Below are 24,284 nucleotides of genomic sequence, written 5' to 3'. Positions count from 1 at the left end.
TGTACAATTGCGCTGCATAAATATTTCCAATTACCTTTCCGATAAAAAACAATCGCTTGTCAATATTTGTGCCCCACAGCAAAGCCCTCTCTGCTGCCATGTGCACCTATAAGTTTGCACATTTAATTGCCAGCTCAACTCACACGGCGTGAAAACAATTTTTACTTTTCTTTCTGAAGCTGGCAAAAATCAAAATGCTTTAAGTACAAGCTAAACAAATTTGACACAAATTGCATACATACTAAATATATTCTTTATACACAACTGAATATTCACACCTGTTTCAAAATTATGAAATTTAATATTAAGAAATTTTTAAGAGCATTAAGTTTAGGCTAAAAAGAACATTTTTATATTTATATAAATAATTATACACGTCAGATATCAGAAATAGAGCTCAATCCTTTCAATTCCAGCTGCGCTACGGTATTTTTTCCATGTATTGCTATATTCCCACTTAATTAAATCTTTTATATATATTCTCCATTCGCCAAGCAGCCAGCTTTAGAGCAGAGCAAACTGAAAACCAAACGTAGAAAATGAGAATGAAAATTAAAGGCAAAAAAGTGTGCATGGAAACATCGATTATACAGAACAAGAAACGGGAACACACGCACACAAAAGCAGCAGCTGTGCGTGTGTGTATGTGTGCCTGTGTGTGTGTGTGTGTGTGCTGTGCGTTTGTATATTTAGTAAACGCATCGTTTCACATTGTTTCTTGTTATTATAATTGGTTTAACACAATGGGAGAGTGAGCATATTAGTTTATAGATACCTAAATTCGGCATTTGAATTATTTACTGATAAGAGAATATAAGATGGGATATAAGAAAATGATATAATAATAAATGCATTAAGAAATGAAGCGCAAAAACATTTTTAAAAAATAATTGCTGGCATTTCTTAGAGTGTATTGAGTAGTCAATGCTAATTAAATGCATTTTTTATGAAGTTTTGTAAGCTTCGATTCACTAAGACAATATATCTATGTATATATATGTATGTAGATTAAAGTACATTTATACAAGAAAAATTGTGATACTCTAATATAATATCCTTGTAATGGAATTAATCGTTTCTATACATTGCTTATATTTTTTACGCTTAATTGATTACAAATATTTAAAAAAAAAAATATTTATTTAATGTTGTTCTTTAGAAAATGTCATATTTAAACAATATGCAACTGTCACTTCAGTAAGGATATTTCTATGTTTCACAAACACATCAAAGTCTACTTTACCTTTTGTACATATACAAATATGTATAAACCTATATATATATATATATATATATTTTTTTTTTTTTTTGCTACCTGTTTTATGGTTTTCGGTGTGAGCACAGCACAAGCTGCATAAAATGTTGGCAGCCTCTGGGGCACGCCGAATTGTGGCAGCGACAACAACAACGACAACAACAAAGGCAACACAGAAAAGCTTTAGGCAACCAAAAATAAAGCTAAATTAAATTTGTGGCTTCTGAGTGTGAGTGTTGCTCGAGCTGCTGCTGCTAATTAATGCAAGAGTCAACAATTGTGCAACGGTGGCAGTACTGAAGGTGCGTTGCAGTGGGCGTGGCTGGGCACGTTGCAAGCTGCCAGCTGCTGTGCACAGCACACAAAACTTTAGCTAAAGTTACTTTGTAAAAGCTTTGTTTCAATATGCCGTCTGAAGGTTTCATAATTTTTTGTCACTAAATTTATAGAAAGCAGTGTGAAGAGTGTGAGAGGAATGCCTTGAAGGCAGGTATATATATATATGTATATATATGTTTCTTTTTGTATTTCCAATTAAAATAATTTAAGCCCTACAGCTGTGTCAACTAGGCAAAAGGTGCATAAGGAAAAAGTTATACAGTTGCTGCCCTGAAGCAGTGCATATATGAACTTGACAGCTTGAACTCTTGATAATAATTTAAAGAGGTTTCTCAGTCACATATCTAAGAGCTCTGCTTCTCTTGGCGAGCTGACGTAATTCAAATTGTGGGCGTGGCTATATCCGGCCTGCTGTTTATTGATCCATCACAGTCTAAATACCAATACCATCCAAGGCAGTTGAAGTTGATGCTCTTGTGGTTAGACGGAGAGAGAGGGGGGGAGGTGGGCTTTTAAGTGCCCAACAATTGATGTGCTGCAGTAAATTGGTTACAAAGTCAAATGAGGTTGCCCAGGTGCAGGTGCGCAGCAGCGGTTGCTCAAAGCCAATTGACACATGTTGCAGGCACGGAATACTTGACTCTGCCAGGACATTGAGTCGTCCGTTTGCGGTGCAAAGTGTCATTACACAGCTGCCCCCTCCAAGCCTCCATGGCCCCCCACGACATGCTACGCCGACTTGAACCTCTCAGGTTTCAATGCGCCCAAGCCCTGTCTGTGTCTTTGGCACTTATATCATTCTGTCAGTTTGTCCGTTTGCGTTTTAATTAACTTACATCAGCTTAATGAACTTTCTCAACTGAGTGTGCGTGAGTGTGTGTGTGTGTGAGTATGTGGCAACTATGCCATTAGCTTTGGCAAGGCCTTAAGTTTCTGCCTAATTGACAGACATGCTAACTGGGCCTTACTGTTTGCTTTGAATTATTATTTGCCAGATCTTTACTTTTATAATAATCTATACTTTAGCCTACAACTTGACATATTACATACATTAAAATACATGTATATTTGTATATGCTGCGAATTTACTTTACACTTAAAGAGAGTCGTGCATGCCCAATTTATAAAATCTGCAGCCAGCAATGGTGAAAACAATTTGAACAACTGAAATCGAAAGAGAAATGGATAATTAATTGAAAATCAAATGCAATTCAAATATGTGAACTTACTTGGCAGATATACGAGGTATACATAAAACACAGGCATTATGCAGCTACTAATGAGGCCAAAAATGAACATATGGCGTTCTTGCTGATCAAAATGAGGATGAAGAAGTTTAATTTACTAAATAAATGCATTCAAGTATTTGTAATTGATTTACATATATTAGTGATATAAACATCATAATACCAGAAATAAGATGTACCACAAGTACTATAAGCAATGGCCATTTGAATTCTTCTTGAAAGTCTTAAGGTAAAGCAAAAAAATAAATAAATAAGTAATAATAATTATAAATCAAGTCTAATTAAATTATTTAGCATTTTAGCACTTACGGAAGGGATATAAAAATAGCGCCAATATTCCTATAATTGCATGTAAAATTGTCCAAAAGACAAGAAATTGAACTTTCACCTGAAGAGGACAGGAGCAATGATCCAAGCACGCACAGGCCTGACAAAGGCACATGGTGGAACAAATTCGATATTGTTAAAAGTCAACTTTAAAATTTAAAATATTTTAGTTATTTAATTAAATAATATCTGAGTAGTATTAGAAATCAAATGATTCATAAATTGAATTTTTTTCATCTATATACTATACTATTTACTATGACAACTTTTCCCTAAGCTCAAAATTAAATTTTGATTTTATTTTATTTTATTTTTTTCCTTTGTTCAATTTTGAGAGATCATTCATGTGCTATTTTTCGGACTATCAGTATTTTACAAAATATGGAATATTTATATATTTTCAATCAATAAGAACTCATTTCCTCACTTTCCTCTTGTTATTATTATCTTTGCAAAGATGTGTATGCTCATGCTTGAACTTATATGTATATAAGTTCTAAGGCTCAGTAATTTAAGCCATTTCCCGGAAGACTGTATAAGCTAATCTCTCAGAGTTAATGGCAAGTGCATTTCAAAAACAAGCAATGCTCTACAACTCATACACATACATACATATATATTTGTATATGTATAATTAGAACTTTTTTTTTAGGTTAATCTTTCGCACAGAGTGCAACATAAATTAAAACGTCATTAACTTTTGCGCTTGCCACAGTTTGTTCCCAGTTTGTTTCAGTTCCTGCTTTCCATTTCTCGCAGCCCAAAATGCCACAAGTTAACTTATTTTTATACCCTAAGCCCATTGAAAATGGGAAATCAGGGTATAATGGTTTTGCCAAGAGTATGTAACAGGCTGAAGGAGGTGTGGCAGACCCCACAAAGTATATATAATCTTGATCAGGGCGACGAGCTGAGTCGATTTAGCCCTGTTCGTCTGTCTGTCCGTCCGTCCATAGATATAAGAGCTAGAGACACGAAGGATATTGTGAAATATCAATTCTTCGAAGGGTTCAGGGGATTTCGAAGTCGAGCAGTCTCGACTAGAGCTTTCTTACTTGTTTTTTTTTTTAATGCAACCAAAGTTTCACACAAATTCATTAAGAGTAACAATAAATATTAAAAAAAAAAAAACGTTTGTTGGCTACAACACTTCAAATGGAAACGAAAAATTCTTCAAATTCGGACTTAAATCAGAAACAGCAAATATGCGAATGATGCAGATGATTGTGACTGACTGCGTAACGCTCTGTCGAGAATTGATATATGAGAAAGAAAATTTAAGAACCTTAAACACGTGGTATTAATAATTAAAAAAAAAAAAGTCATTCAGTATAGATACTTGATTTTAATCTGTCTTGCTGTCCTTAATTGTCTTGAAATTCTCTCCATGCTCTCACTTCTCTATAAAATTGACATGAGAAATTCTTCTAGGGCTTACCTAAAGCTCAACTTTATCTTATACCTAGCATGTTCCTCTTTACATAAGCATGTATATTTTATGATTATTATTTCTTTTTAAGCTTAACAGAAACGGTCTGGTATTTTCTGCTTTGCAGTAGGTAGAACTCATTAAAAATGTTGACGGCAGCAAACAAATGGAATTACCAACCCACGCAGTGAGAGTCTCGTTTGAGCATAACAAGGTGAGAGTAAGAGAGTGGAGCGTGCCCTGAGTTATAAATGGTTGCTGGCTGCTGTGCTTGAAGCTGTCAAAGATTCTATTTGCCCACCTTTGGCGCATGCAGGCCCCAGCGACTGGGCAGGAAATTAAAAACACGGCTGAAAGCATCATTTACTTGACCAACTGCTGGGAGCGGGCAGAAGTCAGTGAATAGTGCAAGGCTGCTGTTGGGATATTGGTGACAGTCAGAAGCCTGGCAAAAGGGAAAATTGATATACAAATGGGTTAACAGTGCAAGGCTATCGAGCTGTAGCCTTGGCAGCTATCCGGCGTATTGCAAACTGCAAATGGAAACACGTGAAAAAAAAGTATTCGGATTTATGGGGAAAAAGCACGGGTTGCAAATAGATGAGCCCAAGAGCACAAGCTCAAAGGTTGAAATGCTTCATAAGCCGCGAACAGCGCGAGCTTTTCAACACACACACACACACACAGATAAAGACGCACGATACATAAAACACACATTACGCATACGCCATGTGCGACTAATTGCCTCGCTGAGCTCTTCGGTTAGCATATCGCATATATATTCGTTCAGCTGATTGAGCTGTGTGATTTAAATAAGAAGGATGTCATTAGCCCGTGCTCAGCATGACAGCCTGATTAGTTATTTATATGCTCACATTCGCATTAGCTGTGCGGCCAGCCATTAATCGTTAAATGGATTAGACGCCTCCGCCTTCTCAACATTGTTTTCTTGTGCGAGAGCAATCTGTGGGCATATTTAACGATTGCAGCTGTTGCATGTTAAAGCAGAGATTACATGCTCTATAGATATATAACATACACTTACCTGACTGTAATGGGTTTTGACTATCAACTTTTCAGTCTCTATTCTGCAATCGTTTAGCTCGACTTTAAAGTTTCTCCGAATTCGAATTCCCCAAATGTCAATAAATGCTTTTGGTTTTGTGTTATTTTTTTATGCTGAGGCTAACCAGATCATTTGCCATCCAGCTGTGATTAGCGTACTGCATTTTTGTGTTGTTATTGCGGCTGTTGGTGGTTGTGGTCCACGTGGTTTCGCTGTGGCTGTGGCTGTGGCTGCGCTGTTAGTTGTTTCGTGGCCAACACTCAATTCAAACAGCGACAGTTGTTGGCTAATCAGCACGGGGATGTCATCAATCAGTCAGCAAATGGGAACACGGAAAACCAATCTTACGGCCGTGCAGTGTGGAGTGTGGGCCTCTCGGCAATGATCTACAGCTACACGCAAAGCTAATTGGCACCGACGAGAGTGTCCAATTAAGGGAGTTGCTCTTGACCAGATGGCGATTGGCTCTGCCTTTGGCTTTTGCATGCAAAGTGCATTTAAATAGAAATTAAAAAAAAAAAAAAAAATACAAAATATAAATCCAAATGGTGATAAAAGCAAACATGCAATTCGTATAGCTCTATGCCGTCGTTTAGAGTTAGATTTTGGTTGAGAAGTGATTATTTTTAATTTTAATTTCTTTGTTTTTTTTTTTTTTTTTTGCTAATAGTTTTTTAAGCCCCCTTTTCAATTTTCACAGTCCCCCGTCTTCATTTCTGAGAATATTTCGTTTTTGAAATTATGATGAATATAAGCTGCAAAGAGTAAGGTGTAACAATTAAAAAAAAATATATTAAAATTTAACAATAATGATATTGGCACTGATAAAAAAATTCGTAAATAAAAAAATATATGTACATATTATTTTTAACTGTTAACAATTAACTAGTAAATATGAGAGGCTTCTAGAGCGACTAGATGTGGCTAACATAGCTCAAAATTTCCATAACATAATACCTAAGGCGTTGCTCTACTCTCTCTACTCTTTTGATTATTTTTCATTCTCACCAGCAGCCAGCCCAGTCGATATTAAGATAAGCGGCCCCAATAGGATGCGTACCCAGCTGCAGCGTTTCTTGGGGCCCCTCATGGTCACTTCCTTGAGCTGGGCCATGTAGTCGGTGTTAATGGGTCGCAGGTCCCATATCAGCTTTTGGACATCGTTTTGCAAAATGCCTTCCAGCTCATGTTGTGGTATACATATGGGCTCGGGCTTCAGTTCGATGGGCACACGTACACTGTGGATCTGGGAGCGGCGCACTTTCTTGAATATGCACAGAATTGTTTGGTTATTCAGATATTCAGTTTGCGGCGCTAGAATGCACTGGATGCAAACGCGATGGCTATATTCCTTATCCCGCTCGAACTCAAAGTGATGCAGACTGATGCAGACCTCGCTGATGTTGTATGGGTCGATGAAGCCACAGTTCGGTATGGCATTGTATTGCCAAGGCGCATTCGTCAGTACCTTGAAGAGCAGCCGTTCCCCAGTTGGATTCAACAGTGTGATCAAACGTTTCTGCACGCGATCGTAAGGTGAATAAAAGATCATGTTCCTCGGACTAACACAAAAAAGATCGGAGTTGGATTTGTGCGCCATTTTCACTCGATTTTATATGGCCAAACTTTTTAACGAAAACTAATTTTACTATCGCTCAGTGAGCTGACTACATGCTTAATGTTCTTAATTTAGTTATTGAAATAGGCTTGGCAGCATTTTCATTGACAGGAATTTCTAGGAAAAGTAGTTATTTGGGTGTGAGTTGTCAAATGGATTTAAAAATAATCAACTGAAAATTTTTTAAAATGTTCGTAATTACAGCGCGGATATCGAGTTTATCATTAAAAATCGATCACTCATCCCGATCTTTTTTTATCGATAAAAAACCTTATCGAGGTCCCTAGGGGGTGGGTCCCTAGGGGGGGGTCCCTAGGGGGTGTCCCTAGGGGGGTCCCTAGGGGGGTCCCTAGGGGGGTCCCTAGGGGGTGTCCCTAGGGGGGTCCCTAGGGGGGGATCTTGGTATCAGTTCAAGTTAAGAGAACTGCAAGTGTAATATATAGCAGAAGAGCTGCAGAGATCCAAATGAATTCTATAAATATAACAATAACAGAATCCTTTTTATAGTTCTACAGCTTCTAACGCTACTTTCCTCCGTCTCCTATACATCCATAGCAAAATATTTTTGACCAATCGAAATCTGTGAATGTCGAGCAACCTTTGTTGAGTATTTTCGATGTGAATTATATGAATATGTTTACTGTCAGTCGGTTCGTTTAGCTGTCATCATGTCAAAATTGTTTGTAAATTTGTTTTCCCCAATCACATAAGTGGATTCCAGTTCGTCTGTACAGTTGCTAGCAACTGAGCAGAAGATGCGTATCCAAGAGTTGCACGCCTAAACGATCCCAGTCGCAGCATCGCCAAGTAACGTCATCCCAGGGCCAAACGATCCAGTTCATCAACAAGATGGCCAACAAGGAGTCACCAGCTGAGCTAAAGCGTATGCGACAACTGCTCCAGCAGTTCGACCAGTGCGACGATGGCAAGATTGAGTTGTCGCAGCTGGGCGACTGCCTACGAGTGCTGGGCGCCAATCCCAGCGAGAGGTGCGTACGACAACACATCCGACAGCTGCGTGCTGGCCATATCGAGCGCGTGCCCTTCGCCGAGGTCATGTCGATCCATGCGAGCATCGTCTCGTCGGCTCGGAAAGCAGCCAAGGAGAGCGGGCCAGGCACGATGGCCGAACAGCTCATATTGGGGCTGCGATTCTTCGATGAGCACAATACTGGCTTCATATCAGCGGCCAGGCTCGCACGAGTCCTGACCACATGTGGCGAGCGCCTGACCAAGGAGGAGATGAACGAGCTCTTGGTCGGTCACGTCAACGATCAGGGTTTGGTCAACTATGTCGAATTCGTTCATGCAATTACATCATCCAAATAAGCCTTGGCATTATTTTATGTATTAACTCATCCCACACAAATGCAATAGCCAGGAAATACAAATGAGCCGAGCTAACAAAAACTGAAGTTTCTAGCACAATTCGGTCACAGCAGCGCAGGTGTATTACTTACAGGTATTCAAGTAGGGTAAGGGTACATGAGCTGACCAAACAAGAGCAACAGGAAAATAATATTCAATAAAAAAAAGACAAATTTAAGTTAACAAATTGTATTTGATTTTATTTTCAATAGGTAAATAAGTAATGAAATATAGTTAGGTTATTCATTATGCATACATATGTCATATACTTGGTATAGCTCGAAGTCAGATGCCTATAACCAGTGATGAAAATGATTTACATACTTATATCCCAAAAAGATTTTCTATATGTAGCACTTTGAAATATATTAAAAAATAAATCTATTACACTTCACAATTTTATCAAATTATCTCTATTGTCTGTTCAATATTTATATTGTGGCTATTTAGTTATATTACTTTCAATACGAAAATATTTTTCTTAGCTTGGGCTAAAACTAAAGAATAAATCTACAGACAAAAAATTCTTTTGACAATTACTAATGGTGAAATATAGCGCTGTGAAAGTGAAAGATTTATTACACTTAAATTTCTGATACATCAATTTTGATTAAATTTCTTAAAATGAAAATGGTTTTATAAAAAATTTTAGCACTCTCTATATCAATTTACTTATATTTTGTTTATTTTTAAGCAATTTACAGTAAATCTGATTCTCAATCTGAATAAAATCTGATGTTGTAAGCCCGCCGGATATGAATTTTCCTCTAGTCAGTCGAATCAGAATAGCATAGCTCTTAGCCTTTTCGCATGTGATTTCATTTAGCTTTGCTTTTGGGTGTCTAGACACACATACATATGCATTTGTATGAGGACAGCCAAACTCTATAAGTACAGCCATGCATAATGCATTTTACGTGTACAAGAATTAATGAAAGTGAATAATAGCTGAAAATACTTGACAGTTTTGGATGAGCTGAGCTGAGCTACAAAAAGTTTTTTTACGCCGTTGCGGCTACAGAGTCTTTATATATGATACAGGCAACGACAGCACGAGTCGGATGAGCACATTGAGCAGACTTAATTAAAAGAAAATTTTGAGTTCATTGATAATTGATGAGCATTCATAATTAAAAGAGAGTGAGCCCTTCAAAGGGGTATAAACCCCTCACTAGTGTAGATTATTCTCTCTCACTCCCGCTCTCTCTCTCTTCCTCTCTCTCTCTCTCTCACTCTTCCTCTCTCTCTCTCTCTCGTGTAAAACACTCCACTTGCACAGGGAAATGTATTTAATATGAACAAGTGAAAACAATAACAATTTACAACGAATAAGCCATCTTCTAATCGCCCGGATTCTGAAGGACGACTATGAAATAGTTATCGGAAGGCATCAGTATCATCTCAAAATAGCTAGTGCGCATGCGCATAGATACGAATTCATTGGTAGCATCCAGATCCAATATCACCTGACGCGCCTTCTCCGTTAGCAAATGCATGTGACAAGCCAAGTGAACCGATTGCACGTTCTCCAATGTGGTCTTGATGGGAATGCCATCATAGTCGGCAATAACAATGCCAATGATGTTCTTAACGTTCTGAAAACGTTTTAGCATCTCCTCCACTTCTGCAGACATCTTGAAGCCGTTTACTGTCCCAAGCTAATCGCACAATTAATAAATTATATTCCAATAGTGCTGTACGCTGTGTGTATGTGTGTGATTATGTCTTTAGTCTACGACTGAACAATTTGTGTTGCCAACAATGATGAAAATTGAGAATTTATAGTTTACACAAATGCCTACTTTAATTTGATAAAATCGTGCGAGAATAAACAAAGGTTGATTTTATATATATATATACCTTAGTTTTTTTTTTTTTTTTTTTTTTAATTTATATATTTAGAGATTAACATAGAGTAAAGCCATTACAGAAGTCTTTGTCTTGGTAGAACTTGAAAAAAAAAAAAATAGTTTTTGACGATAAAATCTCACATTAGATTAAGCCAATTAGAAATAAAATACTAATTTGTCTCTTGTCTCTCTTAAAGACTAAAATGTCGTCAATTTTGTAGGCAGATCGACATCCAAGCAGACTTTATGTAGATATAAGAACAATAAATCAATATTATAAGAATGCAAATAGCCAACTCTGTTGGTGATTTATGTTGATACTTTATCATAGCTGTAAGTCCAGTTGCAATCTTATTTTGAACTAACAAAAACTTTATTTTGTAGTTTTGCAGAGCTTCAACTCTCTCCTCGCTCCCTCTCTCTCTCTCTCTTTCTCTGGGCAGCCCCGATGAACATTTTGATAGTTGAATAATGAAAACTGAAAAAGTTGTCCAAAAAGTAAGGAAAATTAATTGAATGTTGTTGACACTCGTTACACAGGCAACCCGAGTTGGCTACTTTCCATTCGAATTGCAGATGAATTGGCCAACGTCAAGTTTTATGCGGAAATTATGGCACACTTCCGGCCGGACAGCTGGACTGTGTCGGCTAGCCAAACAAACAGAAAGTGAGAAAGACAGTGCGAGAGAGACAGATAGAGAGAGAGGGAGAGCAAATAAACTGCAGTCTGATGTAAAATTTTGCACTTTCGAAAATTAATTAAAAGTCATAAAACTCATAATGAAATTACCCAGGCAGACTGAAAGAGCGAAGGACAGACAGTGGTTAGCGGCAGACGCCCCTGGCCAAACTGCGATAGTCCAGCAGCAGCAGCAGCAGCAGCAACAAGCCGTTGCAACAGTTGTCTTGCCACACGGACAGGCAGCAGCAACAGAGACTGTGAACTGAAACTTTGGACATGGGTCAACAAGGTGAAGCCGTTGTCGTTGTCGTTGACGTTGTTGCTACAAGTTCGTTACAAAATTAAATCAATGTTCAGCTCACAGATCCAAGTCATAAAATTGTGTAAAATTGATGGCAAATCACAAAATGCCATCTAACATCGCAAATAAATGGCTCTCTGGATGGCCTCGGGAATGGTCAGGGCGAAAACTCAAATTTGTATTTCATATTTGCATGCAACAGATTGTGAACTGGCAGCTCGTTAGCCATGATCCGGCTGGCAGGAGGTGTTTACGAGACTTCGTCTATTTGCAAATAGTATTTTTGTCTAGCTGGGCCAGCGTTTTGCATTTGTTTGTTTGAGCTGTGGCCATAACAAACTGTTGACAATTTACACATATTTGCCAACACTTTTTATGTGGTGCAAAGGTTTTTATTTGATTTACTGAATTCACAATAGATTTCAGCAAATAAAAGGCTAAGCTTGATTGTCGAATAGCCAACTCTGAGTATTGAGAGAGTAGAGATTGCAAGCTTATGCTTGCATAATTACTTGACTTCAATTATGTCCACTTGATTGCTTCATATTCCAATTAGTTTATTCCATTATCGTAAATATTTCTGTACATGCATATTTATTTTATACATAAATATTTTACATAGTTATTATATATTTACTTGACTTCAATTACTTGATTGCTTCATATTCTTTTATATTAGTTTAGGAATATTCCATTATCATAAATATTTCTACATATGCATCCATATTTATCTTGCCTCAGCTTAACTTTTCCCTACGTCTTTTCACATTCAAAGCATTTCTCTCTTTAGCCTGAAGTCCACAAATTAATTATGAATTCATTATTTTATATATAAATATTTGTATTTTTATTTTCAGGAAATATTACCTTTTGACCCAATGATTAATTGCAATTTAATTGAATTTTCTGTGTGGTTTCACACATATATAAATGCGTAAATGGAATTTAATTAGTCATACGGCAGCCGTGAAGGAGTTATTCAATTCACATAGCTAACGATAATTCAAGGCAACTTAATCCCATATAATTAACATAAAAATATGCCATACTTAGCATAACAATAAATGGGTAACTTATAGGTGCTATAAGATCAGAGGACAGGGTATCATTAGGTCGTGCATTGATGCCATTCATTCGACAATTATCAAAAATTCAATAATTAATTCAGTTATTTGCATTAACTGCAAACGTCCGCAAATATTTGATGAATGTGTGCCAAGTGTTAATGAAATGCCAGCTGACCGAGCCAGGCCAGGCCGGGTTGGTCCAGGCCAGGCCAACGTGCGCTTCAGTTGCCCGCTGCACAGACTGACAGCTGAATCGAATCGGCAAATTAGTAAGCAAAACTGTTGAATCGTTCGAGAATGCGCATATAATTGAGAGATTTGGGCTCCTGTGCATGAGATGTTAATGTTAATCTGATTTGCAATTTGCAATTAGTAGCAAAATATTTTGACTGCACAGAGCACATTACCAATTACGGGCACCTTTGTTTCGTTCTGGCTCTTCCCGACAGGTACATGGGGCTTGGCACGGGCAAAGTGTAGGCTTGTAATTTAATTTGGGGCAAAATTAAAATTATGATTGAGCGTGTGGGCGTAACACGTGCGTGCACGATTCGAATTGAATTTTAATTAATGTGTGTGTGTGTATGAGTGAGTGCGTGTGTGAGTGCTTGAAGTGTAGCCAAGCGCATATATAAACCAAGTCGTCTTAATGTGCTATCGACCAAGTTAAATGCAAAAATCTACTTAAATTCAAGCCCTTTGCCTGCTTTTGACTCTAGAGCCAAATGTCTGAGGATAAGAATTTGAAATTAAATATTATAGCATTGGCTTTATGCTAGCAGCAGGCCTGATAAATATCCCGTCAAATCCTTGTGTTTGAGTTTGCCTAAGCGAGGCTTAGCTACCAGTATATAAGAGTGTTTGCTTAAATGAGCAAGCTTAAATATCTCTACCTGCATCTGGAGTGTTTTAGTTGATTGGCCTAGGTGTGATATGTTTGCGTCTCTGTGGGTGGCTCCAACAATTTATATGCTGGGCGTGCAAAGCCTTGACATCACCTTTTTCAATCAAGCAAAGAGCAGCTAGCACCCGTGTCCTCCATCAACTGTCCTCCACCTCGACCTCATCGCCGACTCAATAAGCTGGCATTTTATTTGCATTTTTTTATTCGTCACTTGATGTCGTCTGCCTGGCTGGTTGCCCGAATTCCCAGCAGTCTGTGAATGAGTCCGCCCAGCCACAGCCACGCCCACGCCGCGTCGAGCTTGGCGAATATTTCGCGCGGCGCCGTTGACAAATTCATCATCGTCTAAGCACGCGTCTGTCAAGCGCGCTAAGGATACAATAAATGTCTTTCGTGGCCGTCCTGTGCCGCGACTCGCTCGACTGGCTGGTTGGGTGGCTATGTGGGTGGTTGGGTGGTTTGGCTGGCTGCTTGCTCTGTGGTTGAGACACCCGCTGAGTGAAATACTCTGTCGGATTAATATGCAACAACGTTTTGCAATTTTTTGTCTCCATTTTTATTTTATTTTACTTACGGTTGCTTTTTTTTTTTTTTTTTTTTTTTTTGCTTTCTTTGCTTTATTCATTTGCTTTTGGGCTTGCGCTCTTCTCCTGCAATTCAGCGCTCGGTCTCCTGCTCGGGCTCAGGTGCACTTTGCGATAACAAATTAAACAACTTTATGCAAGCAAAAAAACAAAAAAAAGAAACACAAAAAAATATATATAAATGCTTCGGGTTTTTTGCTTGCCCTGCAAACAGATGGAGGAGCAGCGCTCAACGAGTGGCACAGCAAACAGAATTAGTTAAAAGCGGGAAACTGTTCAGACCGGCTCAATTGATTGCAGATGGCTCTTGAGTCGTATTGCAAATTAAAGAGAATTTAAGTTATTGGAACTGCCTATTTATGCCAGAGTTTTTCATGCCTGCCACAAAATATATACATATATAGTACTTGGACACAATGTCCATGGATGATTGATGAGGATACTCAGTGCAGTAATTATATTATGACAAAACTCAATGTGGCCAAGTAATTAAATTATACTCTGAGGAGAGTTTTTTGAATGCTTTATGTATGTGTATGTGTAAAATTGAAATTAAATTATGTTTGCTTTGAAGATGTGGATTAGCTCAATCATATAGTCACCTATGCGGAATTAAGTGGTATTTTGTTTAGTGTATCAAAATGAAATAGAGAGGGAGAGGTAGAGAGAGAAAGAGTGAGAGTGAGAGAGAGAGGGACAGAGAGAGTGACCGAGAGAGCGACAACGAGAGACAGGGAGAGAATAAGAGACAAAACTTAAAGAAATATAATTTGATGGATATGGATATCGTGATAGAAAGGGAATGAGAATAAGAGAATGAGGTAAAAAGAGTGTGAGAGAAGGGGAGAGATAAAATCTGAACAAATGGTTGACGAGTGAGAGCGTAAAGGACATTGGGTTATTCCCATTCCAAATAATTACAGCATAGTTTCAAATTCGGCTTTAAAGCTTCGCTGGAAAGTGTTCCATATAATCTAAAGTAAAATCCAACAAGCTAGAGGAACTCATTTTTATTATTTTTGCAATGTCTAGCATAGCTTTGATTCAGTTTATTGAGGTAAAAACGTTTACAATTAATGGTATTGATGGCTAGTATTAGGATCAAAATATGCATCTATTGGTATGTATACACGTATCGCCTATGTATAGTATTCCCTCCCTGCTGCAATTGAAACTTCATTTAAGGCAATGGCTCGCACTCAATTGTGGCATATTTATTGACATGGTCCGGCCATTCGATGCGACTGATCCGCTTGAGCTCGTCGAATGCCTGTTTGGCCAGCCAGTGGAAGAGGGCGCTGTACCATTGAGTGTGTGTGGCCCAGATATATTTGGCGGCATCCTCGCTGTGATCGCTCGATGTGCGCACTCTGCAGTAGCGTGACCAGAGATAGACCATGCTGCGCATCTTGTATGTCCACAGATGATTCGGCATGTAACGTATCATATCCTGCAATCGGCCGATTTCTGAAAAGTTCAATTTCCCCAAGAACTTCACATTCATGATCTCGAATATGGTGCCCATTATTGACTGGTAGTTCGTCTTATTCAATTCCAAGGCCACGCTGGCCTGATTCAGCAGCCTCTTAACCGTCTGCGGTTTGTCATAGTTCATTACAATGTGCAGAAATGATTTGTCCATTAAATTAATACCTTTATACCGTTCGAGCTCTCTCTCGATGCCCGGCCCGCACCACTTGAAGTCATTCCACCAAACATCCCAATCCTTGTAGTTCTTATTCCGATATAGGACCAACCATTCGTTCCGCAAGTCTTGGCGAATGCGCTTGGCCGCAGTTCGATTTGGATGTGTGGGACAATCTGGAATCGGCTCAACTGGAGCTCTTGGTGAGCCCATTATCATTCCTCCCACTATGGGGCAGTATTGGCGTTTAAAGAACTTGATTGCATACGATTTGCTCTCTGGCTGCGGCAGAGCGAGGGTCTTCATTTGGATTCGCGGCAACTCAACGTCGCCAATTTTAAATATTTGTTTCGTCTCCTCCATAAAGCGTCGCTTAAGCCCATACTGTTCGCTGGGCGAATCCAAAGTGCGCTTACGATTATTGTGTTCACCGAAATTATTATTCCTATTATCAATTCTGATTTGGAGTTCAGGAAGCAGAGGTCTCGGCGCTGGAAAACCCATTGGATATTGATTTGAATTCATGTTCATATTATTCATATCTGCATAGTTTCTGTTGTCGAAATGCCAAGCATTTCGCTCAATATTATTTTGGAATTGTAGATTATTATAATTATTATAAAAGTTTCGATTTTGTTGTTGTTGTTGTTGTAGCTCACGTGCTTCGTTGTCTAAGTTGAAATTATTCATAGCCTCGGCATGTGCAGGCAACTGCTGACGATAATTGTTGTTGAAATAGCCAACATAGTCAAAATTATTATTGAAGTGCTGATTGTTATACCCTGTAAGCTGTCTGTCGTCTGGCAACATGTTGCGAGCATTTGCATCTATATTATAGGCCTCGGGAAAATGAATTCCATTATTCTGATAATTGTTTCCATCGTAGCGCTCGTCATTGGTGCTGCTGGCTATGAAGGCGCTAGGATGCGGCGCTTTATAATTCTCATTGACGTTGCGTGGATCCTCATTTATGTCATAGAAATCGGGCTCTATGGCATTTATCTTCAGCTCATACACAGGCGTGGAAGTCATTCGACGCTCCGGCTGGCGATCAGTCGGACAACGCATGGGTGAGTCATAACCGAGACGACCGGTAGCTGGCGTATCGCAGTCAGTCGAGTTCCAGTTGATGCCATGCGGCGGCGACGGAGTTCTTGGACGATTCCTTTCTGGCGATCCGCTTTGCAGTAGCTCCCGGATCCTGCGCAATACAATGGCATCCACTTCGTACTGGCGCTTGGGGCCCAGCTGCAAGCGGAGCTGTCGCCAGTGCTCCTGGAACTCAGCCAGACTGAACTCGGGACGCTCTAGTGTATGCATGGCCAGATCCTGAGCGCAGGTGGGACTCAGACCCAGCTGAAGCAGCCATTCACGTCGTTCGCGGAGCTGCGGCTCGACTCTTGCGCCGCCGCCATGGTTGCCAGGCGATTCCATCTAAATTTTTAAACACTTTAATATCTAGCGAGTCGAAGGACATTGCTTCAGCTTACCTGTCCAGGGCTCGGCAGTAGTCCACGCAGATTGCTGCCATCAAATAAGTCAACACGGTGCAGCATTGTTGAGATAAAAGATGAAGAGTTTTCCAATTTTATATTTTTATTTTAAAAAATTGTTTTTTTTTTAATTTTCGCTTTTATTTTTTGCGTTGTAATCAGTTTGCCGTCTGATTTCTATATGCTCTCCGCTTAAGTTTTGCTTGCCTTAAATACTACAGGCTGGCAGCAATACTTAATTGTCAATGCATACTTGATTATACAAAAGTTGGCCAATTAATTTGGACAAATAAAAATCGATAGCTTGTCAGCTTTCTATCGATAAGGATAAGCAGTGCTATCTCTAATTTATTTATTTCAGCACGACTCTACAACGAGTTAAAGTTAAAGTATGGATTACACAGTCTACATAGGTACAAAGAAAAACTATTTTATTACAATTTCCTACCTACAGCCCATTTCTGCGCGCTTGGTACTTCACCAAAATTTCTGTTTAAATTTTAGAAGTACCAGGCGCTCAGAGATGCGTAGTAAGATTATAGATAACAGTCAAATGAGATAGAACATGATTATGTTAATTCAAAATAAAATAAGTGTTTGAATGTGAAATTTCGGTGAAATTTCACCCTACAGCCCAAAATGTGTTTCATTTAAATTTTTCCATTAACTTAAAAATATTATTTCTGTTTTAGCCACACTTGAACATTTGCTTTGGCCACCTTGACAAAATCAATTGACTTCTTAAGACGGTCTGGCAGAGAATGCCAGATCCGCTGGTCCATTGGCCCAGATAAACTTGGCAATAATTTATTACAATCACTCAAGTCAATGGCGATGGCGCTGGCGATGAGGACAAAAACGTCGCACATGAAATATAAATGGATCTCTCTGAGTTGGCTCGGCTCTGTTTGGACAGACGATGCGAGAAGTGTATGCAATATTTTAAAATTGCATCCCAAAGGATACAAAAAAATAGAAAACAGAAATGCGAAGAAAAAGCATTGCGATAAAATGTGCTACATCGACACACGTCGCAAACGAATGGGCAAAAAATTGAAATAAATAAGATATAAAATGGAAACAAATACACCAAAATAGCCCAAAAGAGCCGATACACCACCACCACCACGACTCCCGCTTCCTCTGCGCATCAGTGGGCCTTTTCCCCTCCCTCCAGCAATCCTCAATCTCAATATTCGAGCAGAATTTATGCATGCGAGACATTGGCGAATGCCTTGCGACTCACGATAAGTGTATTTATTTGGGCTTGGCACTGCAATACGAGTGTTAAGAGTGCAGCTACAGAGCAACACCAATTGCCAGTGCCCGATACGTATACTTTTAGCCGAGAGTGTAAATTGTCTGTGTGCGCCGGCATAGAGCTTACGCTGTGCGGCGTATGTGGAATGTGCCCAATAACGTTCGTTCGTTTCGGTTCTGTTTCGCATCTCTGTATCCGCAATCCGCTGAGTTGGCGACACGGCCACGCCCACTGCTTGCAATTAAAGCAAACAACAGCGCAAACTAATCTCGAGGGTCTCGTAAATTCCGTAGGGCATTCCTGAGGGGGTTCCCCAAGACCAGCGAGCGCCAGACCACGCCAGATGCCAGGATACCAGAGACCAGACAGCACAACAATAGACACCGTCGCCCGGGGCAAGCAATTGAAGCTATGCACGAAATCTGCAAACGTTTGCGGAATCACTAAGCTGGTTTTCTAATTTCTATCCCTATGCTGTGCTATCGTATGCCAACCCCGCCCCAGCCTGCCCCTTCGTCTGAATGTTATGCACTTTGTTTATTCTTCGCTGCGATGCCAAAGTGTAAAAGCCGTAGGGGAGCTAAATGAATAAGAAGTCGGGTTAAATGCGGCTTATCGCATGTGGAATGCTTTGCCCAGCCGAGCTCAGTTGTCGGGCTAAATTTGCATATTAATTGAATGTCAAAAAGGACCAAGAAAACCAACTTGGACTGACTTTTGACTGCATGTGTGTGTGTGTGTGTGTGTGTGTGAGTGATATGAGCATTGAAATAGACTTGAGGCCAAACACGGCTCTAAATCAACAAACGAAAAGGTGAAAATATATACATACATATGAATAAATATATGCACATGGCTCTGGGCAAGAGTTTAAGCTAAGCTGGAAATTCCAAAATTAAAATTAGGTTGAAGTTTGACGAAGAAGAAGCTGTTAGAAATGTGTATACTATCTGAATGTATTACATATTATGGTAATTCAGCTTTAAATAAATATGAATTGAAACTTGGAGATTTCAAATTTGAATAAATTAATTAAATTCCAGAAAAAGGAGTTTGTTCAAAAACAGATTTCAAGTATAACATGAATTTACTTTAAAAAAAAAAAATTATTTGATAGATATAATTAAAAATAACAAATAAAATAGTAAAAACAATTCAAGTTCACTAATAAACAATAAATAAATAAATTTAAAGAAAAAATATATATATATATATATTTAAGAAAAGTTTTAAGCTAACTACATTAGTTTATCATGACAAAATTCAAGGAGAGTTCCATGAACTTAAATAAGAACAACAGAAATGAATATATTGTATAACATTGAAGTAATGATCTCAATTCTGTTAATTGAAATTGAGGAACGTTGTCGAAAAAACATGCTACCAACACATATGCATTCGATAAAATCTATAAATCAAAATGATATCAGTTCAGTTTTGGGTTCTTTGCTGTTCACTTTGGGCCTTTAGCAGGTAAGCAAACTCCCAGCACACTCATAAATCTTCAAGTGGCAACTGGGATCTCTGAGCTCACTGGCTTTGCTGCTCTTTTGACTTGCCGGCAGCTCGGCTGGGTCGAAATGAAAATGCCGTAACCCGCTTATAAACGCACTTCTAAGCCCCCATCAAATGCAACAGCAGCTGCAATGGCAAGGGCAACGGCAAAGGCAACAGCAACGGCAGGGCAACGACAGACATGAGGCACATCATCATGCCACTGGCTGCCATGACAACGAGCCGCTCTGACATGCTGCTGTCAGTGGAAATCGAGTTCTGCTCGTTTTTCGTAACTAGAGCTAACGTCTCATATCGCATGTCTCGTGCTGCCGGCATCTAATTGGCAGCTGCATGCCACATGGACAATGGCACAATTGCCAACACATACACACACACACACACATGCACAGGTAGAAGGCGCTAGTATCTGGCAGAAAGCTGGAGAGTCGGAGCTGGAGATGTGGCTGCTATATAATCAGAAGGCATTTTGTATGCAGTTCTCCTCATCTGCCACTTTAACGCGTTGTGGGCATCAGGTGAACGCACCTGTGGTTATAACATGCTCCATTGTTCAGCAACACTGAGAGAAATTATAGGCAAAGCAGCATTATTGAATATGTGAAATTTAAATATTATATATAGTATATATATATACTATATATATAGTAGTGAATAAATAATTTATCGTTTTCCTATAGAGCGAGCAACTATTTTATTTAGAAATTATCAATGATCCCATCAAAAATATACAGTAGAATCCGCTTATAACGTCCGTACGGTTATTTCGACGAAAATTCTGGTCTCCAGATAAACCCATAGGAGTAAATTTATAGGGTTACAGCATCCTCCGGGATAACGACGGTCCCTTGAGTCTCGTTATAACCGGACTCTGCTGTATGAATATTCTTGATCAGGACAATGAGCTGAGTCGATTAAGCTGTGCCCATCTGTCTATCCATTATAACGCAGCTTTAAATTTATAATCGTGTGTGGTATTAATAAAATAATATGATAAAAATAATAAATGAATAAAAATATAGATTATTTGACAAAATTGAGTTAAGATTTACTCTAGAGATTCATGTATTGAATATATAGATATCACCTTTAATAAGTATTAGATAAGTATTAGAGCCAGGTACTTTACAAGAAAGTTGATCTACTAGAACAGTTACCCAATAAATAAGTCCCAGTAATGCAGTCGAAACGCAGTCGCTGCATCAACAGCGCAGTCAGCAGAGTGTAGAGAGCTTATGCGTGCTAGCGTATGTGTGTGTGTGTGTTCAAAAAAGAGCACAATCATATGAGTGCATGTGTTTTTCTACAGCGCAGAGTATCTCCTAGTCGTGCAGTCTCGTTTTTTTGGCCCAGTGTAAACTTTGCTTGTTGGCCAACTTTTGCCGCCTGGCTGCTTGGCTTGGCTAACAACAGTTTAGAATTACGGACTTGGCTACTAAGTCGACAAGCAAATATCTGACTCAAACAAAACATTTCACTAACAATTGAGCCTAGACTCTGGTTTTTTCGGTGCGTTCACAGTCTCCGCATGGCATATCAGCTGGAAGAGTTCTTTGAATTGAACATATTTAGCACAGGGTATCAGGTAGTTGTGTGCATTTCCTCTGCTGCCATTTGTTAAATGTTATTTGCATACGCTATTGAAGTCAGCCTGCCTCTCTCTCTCTCTCTCTCTTTATTTCTCTCTCTTTGTCACATTCAGACATTTGCCTATCCACTGCTGATTGTGCCTGGTTCTGGAGCCGCTTTCTCTGTTTTAGCACAATCAAATTTTTGCTTTTTGCCAAGTTTTCTCATATTGCAACACTGAAAATTGCAATCACTGTAAATTTCTGCTAACATTTTTTGTGCACAGTTTGTAGTTGGCATATGAGAGTTACATATGCATGTATATATGTATGTTTTCCCTTGCCTCTGTCAATGAGGTGTTGAAAATTGAGAGATATATATTAATTTGCCACAGCCAAACGCGAACTGCCATCATTGCGAGAGCTGCAACCGCAGTGGCGGCAAACAAACTGTCTGAAGAGTTAGATACAAATAGCTACAGGCAGCCAGGATGTGGCAAGGATAAAACTGTGCTCGTTCTCCCTTCCCTTACTTTGCTCAGCTGCCAAAGACTTGTCAGGGACCTCAAAGTGGTTTGCCGAGCTGCTTTAGCACTTGCCTTTGACTGCATATCGCAAGATATGCAAATCTCTCCCTGTCAGGCTAAGTCCCAGTCAGTCTCTCTCCCTCTCTCTCGTCATGATGATGAAATGATTTGAAATGTTGGCACAGTTTGACTTAAGTTTTATGCTTCAAGAAATTAGCACACAAATTACAACAAGAAGCGACGCAGCCGCCATTTCGTCCCGCCAACTAATTGCCCAGAAATGTGTGAAAATGTGCATTTGCAGTGATTTATGAAATTGCCTGGGTATACGGTATACGCATGCAACATTTTCATAATATGTTTTCCAATGCATAAATAACCTAAATTTAATTATAACTTGCAGTACAGTGTAAATATTTACACTCATATTTGAGCATGTCTTAGCTTTAAATATGTGGGGAGAGTATAAGACTGTTATATACCCTGGGTTTAGCGCAGGGCTGCGGAGAGTTGGGATGAAATAACTGTTTGCTGACTTGATCTATGTAAATATAATTTATAATTAGTTATATTAAGCTAATATAGCTGAAGCTATTCATTGAATTAGCACTCTCTATAGTCGGTTAACAGATTTATATATATCCTCAAGCACTACGAGAAAACTAAGTTATGCAACTGCAGAGTTGATCTTCTCTCTCTCTCTAGATATAACCGCATATTGGGAATTAAAATATTTGAAATAATATACATAAGGTCATGAAACATATGTAGGTGAGTAAAGCATCATGAACACGGGGATTTATTTAGATCTTACTGACATTCGAATGTATTTTTTTTAAGCTTCCATTACAATACATATCAAAATGCTGTTCTCTAGAAAAAAGTAACTTTAAACAGTATTTACCTAAAAGTTGCAACAAACTTACCAGAGAGTTGAACTACCCCATTATCTATCTACAACACCTTGCTATGCTTGCCGTATTTAAGCGCAGCTGCTTACGTTGATTTATTAATTTAATTAATGTGAATAATAATTATATAATAAGCAAAGTTTACGCATATTCAAAATTGAGTTGAGTTCTCCCATGGCTTTAAGAGTGGACTCTACAAGGGGAATTTGCTTAAATTCCAACTTTATCAAATACACTTATGTACATGCGAGTAAGCATTTGTGTTCTTGTGTATATGAATCTGTATTTGTGTTTGTATTTGAGTATGTGCTTGTACATGTAAGGTAAAGCTTCAAGGGGTTTTAACGCTTCAGAGCATCCTCGACCGTTCCATTTCAGCATTTCTGTTGATTCGTTTAAAGCGCTTTTTGCTGCGCGTCGGAGCGCACATAAGTCAACGATTGTGACCTTTGAGTGAGCAGAAAATGCGATTCAAAGAAACATATCCAAGGACAATTTGCAAAATGAAACTAAATTGCTAAGTGTGCGACAAAAGCAATGGACACAGCACTTAATACATTATATAAGAAGGCAACGAGAGAAAAACACTTTTTGTCAAAGGATTCCGACGTACGCTTAAAGCTGCTACTGATTGTTGCACTAGTTAATGTCAGATTTGAAGAAAAAATAATTGATTCCAATGATTAGAGAATTCAACTGTCGTTTGCACTCAATTTCAGCTTTGAAATATCAAATTATGCATCGTGTACTTTCACTTGCGTCTCGCTGCAAAGTTTTCTTTCGAGTCAGGCTCTCACTCAAATTGGCAAATTAATTTAGCATCTTAGCGCCGCAAGTTTTCGACTTGCTTTGACGTCAATCGAACGCATACGCGTAGCTGGAGAGTCAAATGGAGGCATGCTAGATACCCTGTAATTCAAAATTGAAATGTGAAAAGATGCAGAAATTGACAGCTCCAAGAGAAGATCAGAGTTAAGCAGCTGCATTTATCAGTTACTCTATTCAATTTCACATTGAGTCTGATATACCTTACAAATGCACTGCAGTTAGGGTATCAACTACATGTGCAGGCACCTCAACTATACGGCCTGTTTGGCTTCCAGGCTCATTTAATTTAGCATAAAAGCCAAGTTGGAAATTTATGTACCAGCCAGCTTTCAAAAACTTGAACGCTCTCGCCAACTATTGCCTATTGGAATGGCGTCTGGATTGGATTGGAGGAAGCCTTTGTTTGGTTTTGCCAGAACTCGGAGAGTCAGAGTCAGTGAGTGAGTGGGAGGCAGACTTGATGAACTGTAAATGAACTTTCTGTTTGAATTCGATTTAG

At 38.9% G+C, this 24,284-nt stretch overlaps 4 protein-coding genes and 1 long non-coding RNA gene across 15 annotated transcripts; 2 read left to right on the top strand and 3 right to left on the bottom strand.

Annotated features, from left to right (window-relative positions):
* Positions 1-324: 324 nt before the first annotated feature.
* Positions 325-7,407, bottom strand: LOC26527388 (vesicle-associated membrane protein-associated protein A). Of its 11 annotated transcripts, none has more exons than XM_044008636.1 (6): positions 5,643-6,348; positions 5,473-5,586; positions 3,151-3,268; positions 2,976-3,064; positions 2,824-2,905; positions 2,593-2,758 (listed from the first exon to the last, which is right to left on the bottom strand). In XM_044008636.1, exons 2-6 carry the CDS (start codon positions 5,497-5,499, stop codon positions 2,691-2,693), a joined length of 384 nt encoding a protein of 127 aa, XP_043864571.1. In that variant the 5' UTR covers positions 5,500-5,586; positions 5,643-6,348; the 3' UTR covers positions 2,593-2,690. The 11 variants fall into 11 exon arrangements, 6 of the variants coding, with proteins under 6 accessions (XP_043864570.1, XP_043864571.1, XP_043864572.1 ...); XM_044008637.1 differs by having other exon boundaries at positions 2,824-2,901; positions 3,005-3,064; XM_015164968.3 differs by having other exon boundaries at positions 5,473-5,561.
* A 499-nt stretch (positions 7,408-7,906) lies between these two features.
* On the top strand, positions 7,907-8,836 carry LOC6576087 (myosin-2 essential light chain). The gene has a single exon (XM_002002054.4). The coding sequence runs from the start codon at positions 8,131-8,133 to the stop codon at positions 8,608-8,610; it is 480 nt and encodes a 159-aa protein (XP_002002090.1). The 5' UTR covers positions 7,907-8,130; the 3' UTR covers positions 8,611-8,836.
* A 1,084-nt stretch (positions 8,837-9,920) lies between these two features.
* Positions 9,921-10,476, bottom strand: LOC6576086 (dynein light chain roadblock-type 1). The gene has a single exon (XM_002002053.4). The coding sequence runs from the start codon at positions 10,281-10,283 to the stop codon at positions 9,990-9,992; it is 294 nt and encodes a 97-aa protein (XP_002002089.1). The 5' UTR covers positions 10,284-10,476; the 3' UTR covers positions 9,921-9,989.
* Positions 10,477-10,552: 76 nt separating this feature from the next.
* On the top strand, positions 10,553-11,657 carry LOC116803859. The gene is made up of 2 exons (XR_006357118.1): positions 10,553-11,231; positions 11,294-11,657. It is a non-coding gene; the product is annotated as an uncharacterized LOC116803859 (long non-coding RNA).
* Positions 11,658-15,032: 3,375 nt separating this feature from the next.
* On the bottom strand, positions 15,033-17,388 carry LOC6576085. The gene is made up of 2 exons (XM_002002052.4): positions 17,173-17,388; positions 15,033-17,116 (listed from the first exon to the last, which is right to left on the bottom strand). The coding sequence occupies exons 1-2, from the start codon at positions 17,236-17,238 to the stop codon at positions 15,218-15,220; spliced, it is 1,965 nt and encodes a 654-aa protein (XP_002002088.3). The 5' UTR covers positions 17,239-17,388; the 3' UTR covers positions 15,033-15,217.
* Between the last annotated feature and the right edge of the window lie 6,896 nt (positions 17,389-24,284).

This window comes from Drosophila mojavensis, unplaced genomic scaffold (assembly GCF_018153725.1).
Source record: "Drosophila mojavensis isolate 15081-1352.22 unplaced genomic scaffold, ASM1815372v1 contig_36, whole genome shotgun sequence".
In the NCBI taxonomy this organism is placed as follows: Eukaryota; Metazoa; Arthropoda; class Insecta; order Diptera; family Drosophilidae; genus Drosophila; species Drosophila mojavensis.
This window is presented reverse-complemented; position numbering and strand designations above follow the sequence as displayed.